This window comes from Eublepharis macularius, chromosome 10 (genome assembly GCF_028583425.1).
Source record: "Eublepharis macularius isolate TG4126 chromosome 10, MPM_Emac_v1.0, whole genome shotgun sequence".
NCBI classification, from domain to species: Eukaryota; Metazoa; Chordata; class Lepidosauria; order Squamata; family Eublepharidae; genus Eublepharis; species Eublepharis macularius.
In genome coordinates this window covers 23633877-23654186 of record NC_072799.1, presented here as the reverse complement: position 1 = coordinate 23654186, position 20310 = coordinate 23633877, and the positions used below count along the sequence as shown (strand labels likewise).

At 43.7% G+C, this 20310-nt stretch overlaps 1 protein-coding gene across 7 annotated transcripts in view; it reads right to left on the bottom strand.

The window, feature by feature from the left end:
• PDLIM5 (PDZ and LIM domain 5) overlaps window positions 1–20310 on the bottom strand; it is a 177020-nt gene that overhangs the window by 85584 nt on the left and 71126 nt on the right. For 4 of the 7 annotated variants that reach the window (XM_054990104.1, XM_054990103.1, XM_054990102.1 and 1 more), the window contains 2 exons: window positions 12208–12250; window positions 9463–9902 (listed from right to left, as the gene is read on the bottom strand). In XM_054990104.1, coding sequence (XP_054846079.1) covers window positions 9463–9902; window positions 12208–12250 — 483 coding nt within the window. Of the gene's footprint in view, window positions 1–263; window positions 282–1952; window positions 1968–3083; window positions 3101–9462; window positions 9903–12207; window positions 12251–20310 lie in introns of all 7 variants that reach the window. The other 3 variants (XM_054990106.1, XM_054990109.1, XM_054990105.1) reach the window with 2 other exon arrangements.

Below are 20310 nucleotides of genomic sequence, written 5' to 3'. Positions count from 1 at the left end.
CTATTGCAATTTACTTTCCATGTCTTAGCACAGGATGGGAGTTTGGAGTTTTCTAGAGTAATTAATATTTTGTATATAGCTCCTTTATACTTAATGTTTTAATCATGATGGGATGGAGGGAGGAGGGACTGCTTTCTCATCTTTACAGGCAGATGATGGTTCTTTACGCATTAAGAGTTAACACATGGTATGAAGCCCCTATTTCAGAGCCACACACATTATAGAACTGTATAAACACAGAAAAACATGTTTTTAACCATTACCGCTTAGGAGGGTTTTTCCTTTTATGTATTTGAAAGAGTAAGGAAGCAGAGTCCAGCATAAGCGGAAGGAAAGAAAGAGAAAAGAATTCAGGGTGAGAAGCAGAGAAAACTGAAAACACTTCTACTTTAACAAATGTATATTAAGTACTACACATCTGATACTTGTTTAAATCAGTGGTACTCAGTCCATGGCTTATGGAGAGCATCATTCACACAACTATCAGAAACAAAAAGTCATGACTCCTGTATGCCCTGTGCACCATTCTTTTGAAAACACACACACACACACACACACACACACACACACACACACACACACAATAAAACTATAAAATATGTAACTAATCATGATTGCATCTTTATAGTTTTCCAGGCCCTTTATTTCTAACCCTACTATGGGGTCTGCAGCATATCTATTGTCTAGTACCTCTGGTGGTGGATATTTCAAGGTAAGAACCACTTGTCTCAGCAATAAGCCTTACCAAACAGTGGCCTTACCACTTCCTTGGAACAAGGAGCGGGTGCCACATTGGTGAATGATGCTCCCAATAGCCACAGGGGCCATGTCAAAGAACCACATGTGGCCCCTGAGCCACTGAATGAGTATCACTGGTTTAAATGTTTCTACGATTACTCTGCCTTTCTATTCCAAGGGTTTTAAGGGCCAACATGAGCAAGTTCACCTTTTTAACGAACATGGAAATATTTTAGCAAGAAAACGATTAGTACCATGTTCATCAAATACTGCCCACCTTGACCACAATCCAGATAAATTCAAGGAAAGATGCACATCGTGCAGCATAACTTTGTTTCTTTTTCTGAGAAGCGACCCTATATGCCACCTGTCTCCTCCTCTCTCATGGCATTGCAAGGTTATGCATATGAATAGATGGTTAATAGACGATAGGTGCATCTGTGATTACTAGCCATGAGTAAAGGGAACTACGCTATTTATAGGCAGCTTACCCCTAAATGCCAGTGCTAGGAAGCAACATCATTGGCCTCTATGCCCTGTTTGAAGGCCCTTCAGGGCAACAGGTGGGCCACTGTGTGAAGGATGCTGGATTAGATGGACCACTCCTTACTTTCTTATGTGTTGATGGCTTCTCTTCTGAAATAAAGAATCCACTGCCTCTTGTCTTACAAACTCAAACTTAGGCCCTTGAATACCCATGCAGCCTCAGGTTTAATGACATTTAAAATATTTTTAACTTTTGTAGCTCAGAACATTTTATTAAATATGTTTGCCAATTGGATTCAATAAGACACATCCAATGTAAGATATCAACTCCAAATTCATAATTCTTGGGTACAAGATATAACAGTCTTCCAGGAGTACCCAACTCAGCATGTATTTAATGCGCAATGCAATTTTCAAAGAAAACTACAGAAGAAGACAAGGGAATCATCTTCTGAATAAATGGGCTTATATTGTCAATATGAATCGCCTCTGGTATAACTTTTGGGCCCTTTCTTCTTACACAATTATGTTGGCCCATACCAATAAAAAGGAACCTATGACTGAGAAGACAGGGCTGGTAAGATGAGGTGGGGTTACTTGCAAAACAATAGCTACATAATTAGTTTTGTTGCATATTATGTTGTTATTATGGAGGAAATGGTATTAATTTTTGCGAGGCAGTCGTTACTTAAATATTAAAAGGCAAACTATATTAGTGAAGTACTTACGCTTCATCAGGGTTACTTAAAGTGGAAGGATAACAAAAATACAGACAACGGAGGGAGATCCCGGTGTGAAGTACAAACAGGAAGTGAAGCAACAAGAGAAAGTTAATAGAAAATTAATTGGGGAAGTTAAAGCTGTATAGAAAGATGCAAATTTAAAACACAAACGTTTTTAATAGCAGGTCTATTAAACTGTGAATGCCAACATAGTCAGGATAGTTTACACATGCCAAAAAATGAGGTGGTATAATGCTAAAGTAATAGAATGGAATGCATCACTTGGACTTACAGGAAATGAATTCCATCTCTGAATGTTCCCGAATCAATAATGCAACCAGAAAAGCAGGAAGAAACCCTCTACCATCTTCTTGCTATGCTGGTTTTCTATTTACTGTGCCTTTTTACCTAGGGAGGTTTCCATGACCCTCCTTGTACAACCTGAAGAGGCACAGTCTGTCCAGTTTACGACCTGATTCCCACTTCAATAAGAGTGAACAGACTTTGGGTTTGCAAGTACAGCATTAATTTCTTCTTGAAGAATCCTTCCAGCAATTACCAAGTCTGGCAGCAAGATGGTGCCACAGGCAAAGATAAAGTTAAGGCACTAAGATTTATTTACCACTGCATTTAAGTCACTCCAGCAAGCTACATGAACAAGGGGTAGCAGGAAGAAAGGGAAAGGGTGTTCCCATGCAGGAAGTTATCTTACTAAATAGAAACCTGTTTACAATTGTGGCTTATTTAGTTAATTCATAGGGTCGCCATTAGTCAGAATGACTAGATGTCACATAAACACATGTCCCAATTAAAATCATTTCCATAACTGTAACCATTAGATGATTTTAAAAGTCTAAATTGTACTTATTAGATGTTAACACAATAGCACTGAGTATTGCTGCTGTTACCTTTTCCATTTGCTACTCATGAAAGCTAGACAGATATGAAATAACAGTGGTATTACAATATTTAATGTAATACAACACACGCCCTATCCAATGAAACCGCAAAACACTTCAGATTATGCTTTTTAAAAGCCAGAGCTGCTTTGCAAAATTAAAATTTTGCAAACACTTATACATGCAATTATTCAAAAGCACAGAAGCTTAATTCCACTCAAGAGCCATTGATACTAACTTTGTCACGGTCGTTTCCTGCAAAGGAAAAGAGTATTTAATGTGTTTGTTGCAACTGACTTTTTACTGATCTACCACAATGTGACAGAAAGTCATTGAAATACAAGTGCCATTTCAGCTTTTGATCTGAAATTTGCTGGAACCTTGTAAGAGAAATTTAACCACTGAGGAGCTGAGCAAAAAAGACTCTCATAACTGAGTTCTATGCAAAATCATTTTCATGCAGAAGCAGACAAAACACTCTACATAAAATCAAACCTGAACACAGCCTCTTAAAAAAGCAAACAAATGACCATTGTAAGCCCATGCCAGACCAGACATCCCCTGGTTGTTTCCTGAAGATTTCACCAGCACGTGGAGTATAAGACATGGTTTGCCTATTTGTATTCAAGCCTTAAGATCATATACTGCTTCCCTCTCACCACACATTCTAGGTTACCTTCATAAACTTCATGTTTGTTGGTAAACCACAGTTATGCGTAAAGTACAAAAAGTAGTTGTACAAGCTACAGTTAGCCTAGAAACTAAAACTGCAGGGAGGGGGGCATGTGCCTATGAACAGAGAACACATTCCTGATCCTCCATGCTGCGTAACATAGGGAACATTATGTATGAACCAATCCCATGTGTGCCATGTTTCTTCATTGTAAGGCATGTCTGTGTCACATAGGAGGAGCTGGTATCTCTGGTTAAGCTGCCCATTAGAGAAAGCTAAAGCTTAACATCAACACTTGTGCCATTGCAGAAAAACATGATTAACTATAACTGAATGGGATGAGACAGCATTGAAGTGCAAATCCTACTGCAGAACACAGCTGAGCGTACCCAACTTACGTATAAACCCATTATATTTCGGGAGCATTTAAATCTAATTCTCCAAGAAACAAGCCCTCCTCCAATGGAAGAGCCACTTAAGGTGTAGGAAGGCTTCCAACTTTCCTCAGTGGAGTGGTTAGGATAGGGGCAAATCCTCCTCATTGAAACGCAAGTTTAAGACATTCACAAATTTAATAGTGAATTGATTCATCCATTGCTACTTATATGTAATCAGAGCTCATGCAGTGAGAATAAGTTCTGGAGTTCCCAAGTTCAAATGTCAGTTTAGCCATGGTGTCTTCAGGTAAGTGGGCTAACTTACAGGATTACTGTAAGACTTATATTTAAATAGTGTATGTAAAGCAATCTGAGTACTTCGCAAATGTTAACATGCCTATATGTTACAGATAAACTTCATCTAAATTAATATGCAACCACATCAATCTCTTTACATAAACTTTTGGTTTGTTTAGCATGTTTTTAGCTTTGAGTTAGATACTTCATTTGTAAATATAAAGGAACAAAAGAATGTTGGTTTATGCATACAAAGGGGCACCTTTTACTCTCATCTTACACTTTAGAATTTGGCCCCTAAACATCTGCAACAGAGTAAGAATTCTGAAGTAACTTTTCAAACGGCAGGTGAAAAAAGCCACATTTTAAATGCTCTCCATATAAAACTGTCACACAAATAGTGTCAACACATCAGTTGGAAAGGGTTCTAGCCTCATCCTTAGCATGCTGTGAGAATTTTCCACTAAGAGGAAATTTGTTGGAGTAAGCAATGTCTTGTGTGCAAAGAAGAGAAAGAGATCCTGCAGGGGGCAGCAAATTCTAGCTAGACAGAACTGCAGGGAGAGTACCTTCTTTTAAAATGGGTTTATTGTCTGTCTGTGGAATGCTATTCTTAGGCTTTTCTTCTAAAACTGTCCACCAACTTTCTCAACTAGCAAGATAGCTAGTTTATTTCCTCCTCTTTCCAATTCAGTTTGTTAGTTCTATTAATAAAGCTTTTTAAAACTCTTAATCAGCTCAGTGTTCTGGCTGCTACAAAGGCAGTCTGCCAACATTATTCATATGAGACTACACTGGAAAAATTCAACCCCTCAAGTGGTGTAGTCTATTCTGTTACTTCCTCAGCACCTCATTCTAACTGTATTGCATATATAGACCACATTTGAGTCCACTTATTTCCCTGGATTAGTTTCCAATTCCTGTAAGCAATTATACCAGTACTATGCTTTTGGAGCACAAAAGCAAGTAATATTAGTTGCTTCTACTTCATCTCAAAGTACACTATATGTATTGATGAAATGTGTTCCTTCACATCAGTAAACAGATTGTATTACTGAGGTCTAAATATATTTGTAAAAAGGGCAGTGTGCTGTCTTGCTGTTTAATCAGCAGAACATCTTCATGTCTAAGCAAATTCTTGTCACACTAATAATTGCTTGAGCATCATTTGAAACCATAATATTTTCAGTACAGCTAAGGCCAACAAGTCACTGAGGGTTTTTTTCCCCTCTGCCACGTAATATATGCAAACAAAAAAAAGTATTATAGAATAAACATAGAATTATGGTTACCTGACTATCCAAAATGGCACCAGTATTTCTGGTATTCTTTCACTACACTAAACCAAACTCAATTTTTTGCAATTAGGGAAAACTGCACTTCCTAATACAGCACTGGACCTAAAGAAGTCTAAAAGTGAACAAATAGATGTAAATAGTTTGATCCTCCCAGTTTTGTTTCTGAAGAGTTATTTAATCCTGTTACATTATTTATAAAATGCACTTGGAACCTAGGAGCTAAGGGTGTGCCAGGTCACTCTGCTCTCTATTGTGGATCCCACTTCGGGGAAGGACCTGCTTGAGAACATCCCAAAGGCTTCAACACTTCTATTGTTCCACAGAGCATGTAAAACTGAATTGTTCCAGAAGGCATTCTTATAAAGAGAACAGGGCTATATCAAAAATTACAGGGCTGTAGTTTATGGCACTGTTTATTGTACACATTTCTTGATTTTACTGCAATGTTTTCTAATTTCAGTAATCAAGTCTTTGCCTCTCTTATGTCATGCCTGTTCCAGTCACACCTTAAAGACCAACAATATTTCCAGGGTATAAGCTTTTAACAGTCAAGCTCTCTTTGTACGATAGCTCTAGACGTATCTGACAAAGAGAACTTGACACTTGAGAGCTTATACCCTGGAAATCTGGTTGGTCTTTTAAGGTGCGACTGAACTCAAATCTTTCTCTTCGACAGCGGATCAACACAGCGATCCACCTGAAACCAACTCTACTGCATTTCTGTTTTCTAACTTGTAATCCAGTTTTTATTATGTCTTATATGTCTGTATTACATTGCTAAATTTTGTGATCTGCCTTGAATCTCACTCAGCAAGAAAGACAAGACTAAATAAATAAAATTTAAAATCCTAATTCAAACTTAAACACATCAAGGTGCCTCAGACTGAATGAGACCATTGATCCATCTCAGACTGGCACCCACCTCTTATTGAGCTTTTTTTAAAAAAAAAACTGGAGATGCCAGGGACTGAGTCTGGGACCTTCAACAAGCCAAGCTGATCTTAACCTGTAAGCCATGACCATACCTCGAGGCCAGAAAGGCATTATGTGGCTTCTGCTACTACATCCAACCTCTGCACCCAACCCCTATTACAGAGGAGTTAGCCGTGTTAGTCTGTAGTAGCAAAATCAAAAAGAGTCCAGTAGCACCTTTAAGACTAACCAATTTTATTATAGCATAAGCTTTCGAGAATCAAGTTCTTGATTCTCGAAAGCTTATGCTATAATAAAATTGGTTAGTCTTAAAGGTGCTACTGGACTCTTTTTGATTTAACCCCTATTACAAAAAGTCAGAATTTGCACCTATCTTTGATAGAAGAAAAGATATTTTAGTGCTAAACAAGGAGACTGAGACAGGGGAGGGGGAAGGTATGTGAAGATTGCTTGAATCCTGGCAGCACCAATTTATAAATTGTGCTCTTTCGTAATGTAAATTACTATAGCTAAACGGGTGGCTCTGCAGCTTTATAGCTGCAAAAGCCAGATTTCCTGGAAGGCTACAAAGGGTTGCCGAAGTATATTTGTAAGTCCATCTATTTGCTTTAAGTTGTCAAAAACTCTTCTCACCCCATTTTAGATACCACTAGACCATCGTGTGTTCCGATGAGCAGTAACAATTTCTCGGCCATCTGTGCACCACAGTAGGAAATCTCGTGAGGTAAATTTGCTGTCAGAAAAAACGGCTTATTCTACATTCAAAGGCCAAACCTTTTTCTTCCCAAGTGTAAATTAACTCAAAGTTACAATCCTAGTGAGTTTTGGTCAGCATGACTCGAGTAAAAATGCACAAAGTGAGTTCTGTATTTTATTTCAGATACAGATTTCCTATCACTGTTTTATCTGTGAAACACTTTTTATCATTCTATGAATATTTTCAGCCCACACAATTCTATAATAATAATAATAATAATGATGATGATGATGTGTTTATATGGTGTCCTTCTGGACAGATTAGTGTCTCCCTTAGAGTGATGAACAAAGTCAGTATTATCATTATCCCCACAATACAGCTGGGGAGCTGGGCTGAGAAGAGTGGGAGTCAAACCAGCAGAGTACTGGCTCAGAGCCCAGCCACTTAACCACTATGCTACAGCAGCTCAATTGTATGACCTATTTGCTAGGTAAACAAAGGAAACTTATTTAGCACATTGATTGATCTTTTAATTAGCATGTTAACAGCTACAGCTTGGAATGGATATACAATAGAGATGGGCGCGAACTGGGAAAATTCTGAACCGTGCAGTTCGTGGTTTGTCACGTTTCACAAACCAGAAACGTTCATGAACTTGCCCTGGTTTGCAAACCGGCTTGTTTGGTTAGTGAAAATGTCACTTTCAGGTTAGCAGAAGGTCTGCAGAGAACCTATCTCCCCCATTGTCTAGGAAACTGACTGATCTGCGCCAGGCTGACTGCAGTGACGAACTGAAATATGAACCAAATGAACCAGGCTAAAATTCATCACAGTTCATAAGAAACGAGCTCCCATTAATCACCAGTTCACAAACCACGAACTGGCCTGGTTCATGATGAAGTTCGGTTCATATTTCGGTTCGTGCTCACCTCTAATATACAACTTCTCAGTAGCATCCATGTCACCAAGGCCAACTGGTGAAGGTTTTTGTTCTCTCTTATAAATGTCCCCTGCTGGCTCCACTAGATATCTTCCCTTCCCAAACTGGTGGTCCCTTTGGTAATAAAGCATCCATATGTGACTCTGATCTTCACCTGAGCAGTCAATCTGCAACTGTTGTACTCTCTTATGCTTTGCAATTTCCCTCCTCGCTCCAATCTGTCTCCTCCTTCCTCAATTTCAGGGGATGGATCACAGAACTGTGACCTTAAATTCTCCGATTGTGGTTTTCCCTGGTGATGACTACCATAACTGAAATAGCTTCCTTGTTTATGATCCTGTCTTACATGAACCTTGTCCATGACTATTTCCTTTCTTTTCCATATTTCTCTAGAACCCTCCAAGATTACAGGGTGTGTATATTGTTCTGAAGCTATAATACTGTAAAGACTCTTGGGGACTTGCATTTGACAATCAAGCCCTTCAAGTACATTTGATGAATATGAACTGACAAATTATTTTAAACAGATATCTCTCATTATTCATATATATTTTATTATCGAAGCTGTATATAATGAAGTTTCCCAAAAGAAAATAGTTTTACTGAAGTATGTTTAATCACAGAACAAACTATCTTCTCTCTCTATTCCTCAGTGTGAAGTGTTAAACCCTCAGTATGTTAACTACCCTCAGTCAAGCGTATTTGCTTTTTCAGTGTCCTGTTACCAACTAAGCAGTATTCACAATTCCAGAGGAATCTTAAGATCTTCCATTGTGGAATACCTGCTTCTCTCCTTACAACATTTAAAGTGCAATCCTAAAATGAGTTACTCCAGTCTAAGCCTATTGAAATTGATGGGCTTAGACTGGAGAAACTCTTTTTAGGATTGCACTGTTAGACTTATGACACCATAATCTAAACACATGTACTAGTTTGGGGCTTTAGACAATGAACTAATAACTCTCTCTACTGAGTCATAATATAACACATAATATAACAAATGATAATAGGATTTTCCCCCTTCAACACACCTCCCAACTGCATATAAAACTGGACATAATTTGTCCTAAAATAGGGCATATTTGCACTATACACATAAGCTACTTTAATAGTCATTCTATGTGGGAACTGTAGCTTTGTGGATGAGGTTTAAGATATCTAATGGAATTTCCAGCACTCTCACCAGACTACTATCCTCCAAATACTTTGGAAAAAAATAGACAGAAAGCCAACAATTTTGTTGAGTAGATGTAACCAATCTTCATAGATTTCAGCAATACAATGAATTTAGTTTTTTCATTCTCAAAAGTAACAAGACTGAGCAGTGAAAATTGACAAGGATATACAATTGTCCTCACAGCAAGAAGCAGCAGCAGCAGCTATGTGCCCTGAAACTACCTACCCATTTTGCTGTGTACTGTCAACCTGGTTCTCTTTGAATCCTCTTCGCTGCCCCTCTGCCACCTCCTGGGCATTTTCGTTGACAGAGGTATTCGAGGATGCATGGTATGTGGGCTGCCATGGGATATTGACTGCAGGTTTAGCAGCGCTCAGCACAGGTGAACGCTGGTCAGCATTAGATTTGGCATTAGCATGCAGTCCAGAGGCAGTAAAAGGAGGAGGCGTGGGAGTGGTCGGTGGTGGAGGGGAAGCACGTGATGAAAAACTTGCATGGGCCGGAGTGAAGGCAGACGATGGTGATGGGATGGATGTGACCCTGGAAGATGACACAGCCCCAAATGGCCGTGGGGCTTTATTGAAGGCCAGGTTAGCTGTGGATGAAACTTTGGGTGTGACTGCAGATGCAATGGGCACAGGCTTAACTAGTTCCGTAGGCTCTACCTATATGAAATAAAAACACAAAAATACACCGAAAAAGCCACACACACACACACACACATAAATGACATGCAAAATATCAAAGCGACAATGACATCTGTTTGAAGTTTCATCTGGGAACTCAACTGAATGGCAGTGATGGGTTACAGGAATGTAGCTTCGCCCATAAAGCAGCAGCAGTACTAAATTACAGACACTGCATGCGTTTTGGAGGAGAAATACCTGAACATGCATATGCTGGGAATCCTAATATCTTAGCAAAAACATTTCATAGTTGCTGAGTAAGGTTTGAGGGTGAGGATGGAAAGTAAAAGAGACTCGCCAAGTGCAAAAGTAAGAGGGATAAATGCCCTTAAAAAGGCTCTAACTGAGATTCTGGCCTGGAACCAAAGACTAATGAGGGGGGAACTGGGACAGCTGTTTTGAGCTACAGTTCTCTCATCTTTTAATGTGAGTTAAATTTCAAAAAAACAGCTTGGAATACGACATGAGGCATTGCTTTTCCGAGGGGAAGTAGTAGGACACGCTTAAATTAGGTCTTTAGGATCTGGCCTTCGTTTACAATATGACCCAATTCTGGTGGTCAGCTACTGTTTAGTGCTCAAAATGAAAATTCAAATTATTTTTAAAAAGAGAAGTTTGGAAATGAGGTATAAAATCCCTGTAATTCTTTCGTGATTCCTTTTCCTTTCTTTGTTAATTGGTCGTGAGACTCTTCTTTTAAGAAATTTTATTGAAATTTGAGGAAAATGTGCATCAATGTGTTCCAGCTGCCAGGGAGGTGGAGGGGAGGATTCGCATATCCATCGGAAGAGGATACGCACTCTGCCTCTGCAGACATTCCTCAGCCATAAATGTGGGCCACAAATTTCTAGTGTGCTTTTGTTTTCAGTTGATGTAAGCTGCTTTGAGTCCCACTGACTGGGAGAAAAGCAGAATATAAATACTTCAAACAATAAACTTGAACTGCTGTTTTAACATCTAAGGTTCCACACATCTTGGAGACTGTGTCCTGGCATGACTTCAAAGATCCCCTCTTGTTTGAACCAGCTGTGCACTAGGCTCAGAGGCATAACAGAGGGATAACAGAGGGTTCCAATGGCCCCTGAGTGCTACTGGGAAGGCTGTTTGCATGTTAAAACTGGATTTTGGAAGCTGCATAAAGAAGGAATAGCTAGGACAGGGCTCTGATTGCAACAAAGGTTCTGGTGCTGACCTATAAAGCCCTATGCGGACTGGGCCCAGCATACCTTCGGGACCGCCTCTCCCCATATGCTCCCCGGAGGTTGCTTTGGTCAGCTAATAAACACTTGCTGATGGTCCCTGGCCCCAGGGAGGTCCGCCTGGCCTCTACCAGAGCTAGGGCCTTTTTGGTCCTGGCTCTGACCTGGTGGAACTCTCTGTCTGAGGAAACCAGGGCCCAGCAGGATTTGTTATCTTTCCGCCGGGCCTGTAAGATGGAGATGTTCCGCCAGGCATTTGGTGGGGGCTAGGCTGTCCTCTCACAGGCCATACCACTGAAGACTATACACCACCCATGCAGGAGCTCATAAGTGTGACGCAGGGCATGATGCAAGAGCCAAGCCCTGCGTCTAAAAATGCTGTATTTAATATTTATATCCGCCAGTTGAGAAATTTTAATTGTATATGGAATAGTCTTTGTGTTTTATAATGTTTTTATTATTTTTAAACTTTATGTAAAAAATTGGATGTTGTTACACCACCCTGAGACTGTCTGACGGGGAGGATGGTCTAGAAATGTAATAAAATAAATATTTCATAGGTGTTCTGCTAAACTGTTACCTAATCTTGGACACTTACACCATCATGTAATGAAGTAAAAAGTCCAACAGCACCTTTAAGACTAACCAGCTTTACTGAGGCATAAGCTTTCGAGAACCACAGCTCTCTTCATCAGATGCAGCTCTTCGTCAGAGAGCTGTGGTTCTCGAAAGCATATGCCTCAATAAAGTTGGTTAGTCTTAAAGGTGCTACTGGACTTTTTACTTTTTTGTAACTACAGACTAACATGGCTAACTCCTCTGCATCCTGTAATGCTGGGGGATAGCAAGATCGGTCAGAACAGGACACAAAAAAAGAGACAGTCTCAAGCATGTGGGAATCAAGCCAGGACTTTACAGATCAAGACCAATATCTTGATATGCTAAATTTTGGGGGGGGGGGTGGAATAGCTGGTTGCACTGGAAGAGCTCTTTGAATACTAGCACATGGCAAAGAAGGATTCAAGGAACATTAAAATGTTAATTGCCAACGACTACATTCCCCTGAACTTAAAGAAGAAACTTACTTGATGCACAGGAATAGGATCAGGTTTGGGGGCTGCAGGTGCTCTGGAAGGAAAAAAAGGGGGACAGGTGAATCCACTGCTCTACTCTCTAGCTTAAAATACATGCCATTTTAGGTCCCTTGCATTTAAAGGGTACTTAACTTCTGTATTCAAACCAATGGGATTTGAGGAAGGCAATAGAGCTTTCAGTTCCAGCTTTTGTTCTATCAATTGCTTCATTAAGCATTCAAAGAGCAAATCATTTGCTTTCCATATATACAGTTTCCAGAGAAAGCTGAATGGATTCATGGCCGAACTGCATAAACTATGACCTGAACTGCCTGCAACAGGTTAACAACTAACGGAAAACATACATATTAAAACCAGTTTATGATGTATAACAAGGTGTATGCAAAAGAAGAATTTTTCTTATTGCCACTGAAGTGGGTTTTGAAGTTCTTGCATGAAGGAAAAATGGGAGGCACATGAGCAATAGTTTCTCAAGGAGTTTTGCACATCCCTACTGAATAGACACAGGGAAATAGCAATAGTGAACAGAGGGCACTTTTGCTTCTTTAGAAACACATTTGTTATTCAATTTTTCACAGAACTTTCATGGGATGAGTCTAATGACTCCAAAGCTGATATAGGCTAGCCACATCACTATTGAAAGCAGTCAATTCACAGTAACGAATGCAATGTGAACATGTACAGAAATTACATTTTTTTTTGTTATCAGTGTGAAAGAATGGAAGATTTGTATCCACTTACCGTGAATCTTCCTTTCTCGGTGGTCCAGGAGTGGGGCAGTCAGCACTAGTGGGTAGCTCCTCCTCTGTCTCTTGCGCAGGGCCGGACAAAACTTGCGATCCTCGGGGGAGGGGCTCCCAGGATGACTCAGTTCCTTTCCAAGCCCGTATCAACCCCTTCTAAGTCTCAGTCCAGCTCATTCCTGTTCTGGATTACAACTAACGACAACAGTCAATCAAAACAATCAATCCAACTGGCAAATTACAGGTGAACTCCGGGGACTCTCCACGGCCCATGGACCTTACTGGTTTCTTGTTCCCCAACTGAAACCCTTCAGCACTACGTATATATTTCCAGTTTACCTTTTCTTCCTATCATGTGTGTGTCCCCTTAGGTCCCCCCTTTTCTTTCTTTCTTTCTTTCTTTATGTAAGGGTGGGGTCTGACTGCCCCACTCCTGGACCACCGAGAAAGGAAGATTCACGGTAAGTGGATACAAATCTTCCATTCTCCTGTGGTCCGGAGTGGGGCAGTCAGCACTAGTGGGATATACTCCTAGCAGTGTACCCTTGGGCGGGTATTCTAGGAATCCAGGACGTGCTGTAGCACCCTCCTGCCAAAGGCCGCCTCGGAGGAGGCCATCCTGTCTATCCTATAGTGTTTCGTGAACGTGTGAACTGACCTCCATGTAGCTGCCTTGCATATCCTTTCCAGGGACGGGAAGGATCTGTACGCCGCTGAAGTGGCTGCCCCTCTCAGAGAATGAGCCGTGATCCCAGCCGGGGGAGGAACATTCCTAGATTTGTATGCTAGTACAATGCACTCCCTGATCCATCTACTTAGTGTGGGCAGAGAGACTTTCATCCCCAGGGAACTATTCCTGAATGACACGAACATGCTCTCCACCTTCCGTACCTGACTAGTCCTGTCTATGTAGAAGCTTAATGCCCTACGAACGTCTAGCTTGTGCCATTCCCTTTCCTTCTCGTGTTTGGGGTTAGCACAGAAGGAGGGCAGGATGATGTCTTCCCCTCTGTGAAAGGACGTGTTGACCTTAGGGATAAAGGTGGGGTCTGTTCGTAGTACTACTTTATCCTGGTGGAAAATGCACAGCTCCTTACTTATGGACAGTGCCCCTAATTCTGAAACCCTCCTAGCCGAGGTCAGTCCCACTAGGAAGATTGTCTTAAGGGTCAGATTTTTGAGGGAACAGGTCGCCATCGGTTCAAACGGCTCTCCAGTAAGGGCCTTCAAGACTAGGTTCAGGTTCCATGTGGGAAAACGGTGCACTTGAGGTGGGTTCAGCAGCGTCGTTCCCCTCAAGAACCTCTTAATATGTGGATGCGAGGTAAGCGACACTCCCGATTGAGATCCCCTGATAGCAGAGATCGCGGCCACCTGCCGCTTAAGCGTACTAGTACTGAGCCCCTTGTCTAGCCCATCCTGGAGGAATACAAGGATCTGCTTCACCGAGGCTGACATGGGATCCCGCCCTTTCTCCGCACACCATTGTGAGAATCGCTGCCATGTCCTGTTATAGCTCCTGTTGGTCGAGCCTTTCCGCGAGGCAAGCATTGTCTCGACCACCTTCTCGGGATATCCTAGTCCCTTGAGCTGTTCACGCTCAACCGCCAGGCCGTCAGATGCAGGGAGTCCGGGTTCGGATGTCGAATTCCCCCTTGAGTCAATAGGTCCTCCCTGCACGGGAGGGTCCATGGAGTCGAGTGAGACAGTCTCTTGAGGTCTTGGAACCACGGCCTCCTGGGCCAAAATGGTGCAACTAGGACCACGTCCGCTTCCTGATCTATGATCCTCTGTATGACTCTGTGTATGATTTTTGTTGGGGGAAACGCGTACAGTAGGCTGCGCGGCCACGCCTGGCTCAACGCATCCACCCCCATCGCCTCTGGTTCCCTGTATCTTGAAAAGAACTTGGGTACCTGCCTGTTCTTCAGAGATGCAAAAAGATCCACCTCTGGAGTGCCAAACCTCATGCACAACTCCCGAAAGGTTTGTCTGTCCAGTGTCCATTCCGAGTGGTCCACTTTGTTCCGGCTCAGCCAATCCGCCAGGGCGTTTTGCTGTCCTGCTATATGACTGGCCCTTATTGATTTCAAGTTCCTTTCCGCCCAGAGAAAGAGTTCCTCTGCTTCCTTGCTCAGTTGCCTGGATCTTGTGCCTCCTTGTTTGTTTACGTAGGCCTTGGCCGTCATGTTGTCTGTGTGTACCATGACGTGTTTTCCTTGAAGTGCGTCCTTGAACTCCAAGAGCCCATTCCGGATGGCCTTGAGCTCTAGCAGGTTTATGCTGGCCTCCCGCTCTTCCGGGAGCCATTCCCCTTGTGTTATCCTGTCCTTCATGTGGGCTCCCCATCCGGACAGGCTGGCGTCCGTCGTCACCGCTAGTCGGGTTGGTTCCCTGAGGGGAGACCCTTCCACGAACCTGTTCGGTGTCATCCACCAGCTCAGTTCCTTGTGCAGCGCCTCGGGAATCTCCACCAGTTTGTGCCACCTGTGTGTTATGACCCGCTGATATGGCCGCAGGAATCTCAGTAGGGGTCGGGTATGGAACCTGGCCCATTGAAGGGTATCCTGGCAGGATACCAGCATGCCTTGCAATTTGGCCAGCTGCATGACCTCCACCAGCCTTCTCAATTGAATGTTCTGAATGAGTGACCTGATTTTCTGCTGTCTCTCCAGTGACACAAAGATCCTGTCTAGTGCTGTGTCCACAATCACGCCCAGGTGCACGATCCTCTGCGCTGGTGCCAACAAGCTCTTCCGCCTGTTGACGATGAAACCGTGGCTCTCCAGGCATTGTATTGTCAGAGACACTGCTGTTTGAGCAGCCAGCAGGGAGGGAGCCTTTATGAGAATGTCGTCCAGATAGGGCGACAGCGCCACCCCCTGGATCCTGAGGAAAGCCACCAGCGTGACCAGGACCTTGGTGAAGACCCTCGGTGCGGACTTCAGGCCGAAGGGGAGGGCTCTGTATTGATAATGGCGTCCGTTGTAAGCGAAACGCAGGTACTTCCTGTGCGCTGGCCGGATAGGGATATGTAAGTAGGCCTCCGATAGATCGATGGAGGCCAGGAAGTCCCCGTGTTGAATGGCTTCCGTGGTCGATTTCATCGTCTCCATCTTGAATTTCCTGGACCTGATGTGGAGATTTAACCATTTGAGGTCCAGAATGGCCCTGATCTCTCCGTTCTTCTTCGGTACAGTGAAGAAGATCGAGTACACTCCCCGTTTGCTGGAGTGTTTGGGCACTGGCTCTATAGCCCTGATTTGTAACAGGTGCTTGATTGCCTTCATGAGTTGAAGATGTTTCAGCCGGGAGCAGTTCCGGGCCATCGGAATAAAACGTGCCTTTGGGATTCTGTCGAACTCCAAAGAGTAGCCCCTGGATACTGTCTCCAGCACCCATTCGTCCGAAACTGTCTTCATCCATTGGGGCACAAATTCCTGCAGGCGCCCCCCTATATGACGAGGTGCGTTGCAATAGTCATGCTTGGTTGGTCTTCTTCTGAGCCTTGGACTGGGAGGCTGGCTTTCTGTAGGCGAAGGGTCTACTGTCGGATCTGGTCTTAGACTGCCATCTACCCTTAAATGGCCTGTCTGAATTCTGTCTAGCTGATCTCTTGAAGTCACGAAAGGAGTGCCTTCCTTTGTACTTCATCTCCTTTTTCTTTGATGGCAGCACCCTCTTCTTGTCTGAGTTTTCTACAAGATACTTATCCAGTGCTTCTCCAAAGAGTTTGCCTCCTGAGTAAGGGATTGCCGCCACCTTACTGCGGGCTGGTGGGTCTACATCCCAGTTCCGTAGCCAGGTGTTCCTTCTTGCAGCGACGTTGAAGCCCATGGCTCTGGAGGACATCTGAAAGGAGTCCAGGGTGGCGTCCGCTGCAAAGGCTGCCGCAAGGGCAATCTTTTTGACTTCATTCTTGACCTCTTTGGGCACCTCTCTGCCTGCGGCAGCCAGGTCTGAGGCCCATGTGTAGGCTGCCCTCGCAAACAGTGATCCCACTGAGGAAGACCTGAGAGACGCCGCGGATGCCTCAAAGTCTCTACGCAGGGCCTGCTCTATTTTCTTGTCCGACGGGTCCTTGGGCATGCCCTCCGCGTCCATGGGTAGGACTGAAGTGGTTGCCAGACTGGAGACAGGGTCATCCACTGCAGGGAGTTTGATCTTCTTGGCGTCATCTGGACCCAGAGAGTAGAATTTGTGGAACACAGACTGGTAGGCTTTAGGCTTGGCCGGGTTATCCCATTCCACTCTCATTACATCGTGGAAGATGGCTGGCAAGGGCACCCCTGTGTGCCTCTGACCCACCTTGGGCAAGGCTCTCTCCAGACCTTGTGGGTAGGCAGATTCCGTCTCAGCTTTACTCGCTGAGGACTGGGAGATTTCCAGGGTTCTTAATACTTTTGCAAGCAACTTAGAGTACATTTCCTGCGGAAAAAGCCTGGACTGCGCCTGATCAGCCTCCATCTCCTCTTCCTCTGACAATTCCCCCTCCTCACTTCCTGAGGACTGCGAGGATGAGTCTGGATCTTCCTTAGACTCCTCAGAGGCACTGGAGTCAACTTCAATCCACTTGGCCAGCTTTCTTTTCTTTGGCTTGGACAGGGTGGAGGACCCAGCCTTCTTCTTTTCATTGGAGGTGCTTGGGGTTTTCCTCTTGGAGCCAGGCTGCTCCTTAAGCTCTTTAACTGCACTATCTATTCCTTTCCTAATTTCTTCCTGCAGCCATGCCAATATATTGGCTTTAGCCTCTGGGCCTGTGAGATCGGGTTCACCATTCCCAGAGCTCTTCCCTTGGCTAGAATGGGAGTGACTTGGCCTTTCTGATGCATCCATGCTTTCAGAGGCTTTTTGTTCTGAAGTGCTGGCCTGTGACATCATTCCCGCCAAAAACGTGTTGCCTAAAGTGGGAGCAAGCGTGAGCATGCATTACCCGGATGGCCAAATAATTTTCCAAACTCACAGTGTTTGCACGGATCAAAATTGCAGGGAAGTGCATTAGGGAGATTTTCCCTCTAGCCACCCCCAAAGAAACGGAGCCGCAATGCCCAGGGAGGAAAATGCAGTAAGAGGCTGCTTATCGCTCCCTTTCCTTTGAAGCGTTCCGAGGCCGCACTGCTCTCTGCGCTCCCAAACTAGGGCCGGGGCCCGGTTCCCCCCCCCCGCTTCGCAGAGAGCAAAAGCCTCTTGGCGGGGTTGCACAGTACTCACCATCTTTTGGCGCGCTCTCGGAGGCTTCTGCCGTTTGGAGCCTTTAAGCTTCCTCTGAGCTCCGCGGCCGCCGAAGTTTCCCGCCGCTTTCCACGCCTCCTCTGCAACAGCCGGGTCCTAGACAGTTAGGAACGTCGGCTGTGCACTCGCCTCCGCGGCTCCCGTGCCGCTCAGAAAACGCTCGGTCAGGAGCGGGGGGGGGGTGGAGGAACACGTCCTTCCTTTCCCCGGCGAGTCAGCGCCTCTAAAGTTCTTTGAAGATCGCCGCTCTCTTCAGAGCTCCGAATTCGCGTCCGCTCTGCTGAGCAGGGCCGGAAAAACTGGGTCATCCTGGGAGCCCCTCCCCCGAGGATCGCAAGTTTTGTCCGGCCCTGCGCAAGAGACGGAGGAGGAGCTACCCACTAGTGCTGACTGCCCCACTCCGGACCACAGGAGAATGGAATTGGGAAAGGTGGAAATGAAATTAGAGCATTAGAAGTTACAGCTGGAATAGTAAAATCCAGGGGTTTTTTTCAGGGAAAAGAGATGGTGGAACTTGGTGGTGGAACTCAGGATCACACAATGACGTCACTTTGGGTCAGCTGGAACAAGGGGGGAATTTTTAAAGGTTTAAATCGCCCTTGGCAAAAATGGTCACATGGCTGGTGGCCCCGTCCCCTGATATCCGCATGGTGCGGAGGGTGATCTAAACTCCCCTCTGTCTGGAGATCAGGGGGCGGGGCTACCAGCCATGTGACCATTTTCAAGAGGTGCCGGAACTCCGTTCCACTGCGTTCCAGCTGAAAAAAAGCCCTGGTAAAATCTCCTGTTTGCCTGTTCTTGACCTGAATCCTCTGCGATACTTAAACACGTCATATTTCCATGCATTAACCTTACAATGAATGCTAAAGATAGGATCCAACTGCCCCCTCAGGTATAGCATTATGTGCGGAGAAATTAGCACAACTCTCGATACAGGGAACCTCTCTGCTTTCAAGCACTGTGTCCACAGACAACTGGATCATATCCCAAGCATACTTTAAACGTTTCAGCACAATGAAAAAGTCAGAGAAACAATCGTTTATAAAAATTTGTGTTCTCTTCTCTGCCAAATATAAATAAGCACATTACAAAAACAACAGAGGGGACAGAATGAAACAAATCACACCCACAGGTTTGCTTGGTTCATTGCTCCATCTCTCCCTATTTATAAATGGGAAAAAGCAAGCAAGATTTCTGTAATTCTACAGTAAAGTATGCAACACTAAACTGTGCAGATATAATGAACAATGCAATTGGTAGCAAAAGATTCACCAAGCTTTTGTTAAAAATCTTGAACAGACTCAGTCTCTTACAAATACTGGCCATATTTTTTTCCTGAATACATTTTGTGGTTAGGAAATATTTATCTGCCCAGAGATTCCTGAAATGCTCCAACTATTATTAGTGGACTCAGACTATTGTGTAAAATTATACACAGAATACTTATAAAAACAAAGTGTAACCATCAAAATTGGAATGGGAAAATTGCTGTGGTTGTGGAAAGAGAAGAGGAAAAACATGGTCATTTCGCCACATAAAACGGGTCTTTGGCACAACACAGTATGTCTACATATGATGGTACAGATTCAAATGAATTACTGAAGTGTTAAAGCCACAGACTTGATTCACATTTACTGCCACTGTTGTGAGAGCTGCTTCCCCTTGATGACATTCCACAATTGTGATATACAGAAATACATGAGCGTAGCTACTTACACATAAACCTTCTTACCTGACTGCTGCTCTGACAATGCAAGCAGCAAGATCTCCTTTGTCCTTTCAATGCTAAACATAGTACAGCATCATTTCTGCTACCATCTAACCAGTGTTAAAAGTTAAACTACTGTTACCATTACCAGAGTTTGCAAACTCACTCTAACCTTGGATTATGGTATGTGTTAACAGAGGTGCGCAGATTTAACACTACACTATGAAAAAAGCCTGATCTCATCAGATCTCGGAAGGTAAACAGGATCAGCCTTGATTAGTAATTGGATGGGAGACCACACCAAGGAAGTCTAGGGTTGCTGTGCAGAGGCAGGCAATAGCAAACTACACCTGTTCATCTCTTGCCTTGAAAACCCTATGGGATTGCCATGTTGGCTACAATTTGATGGCA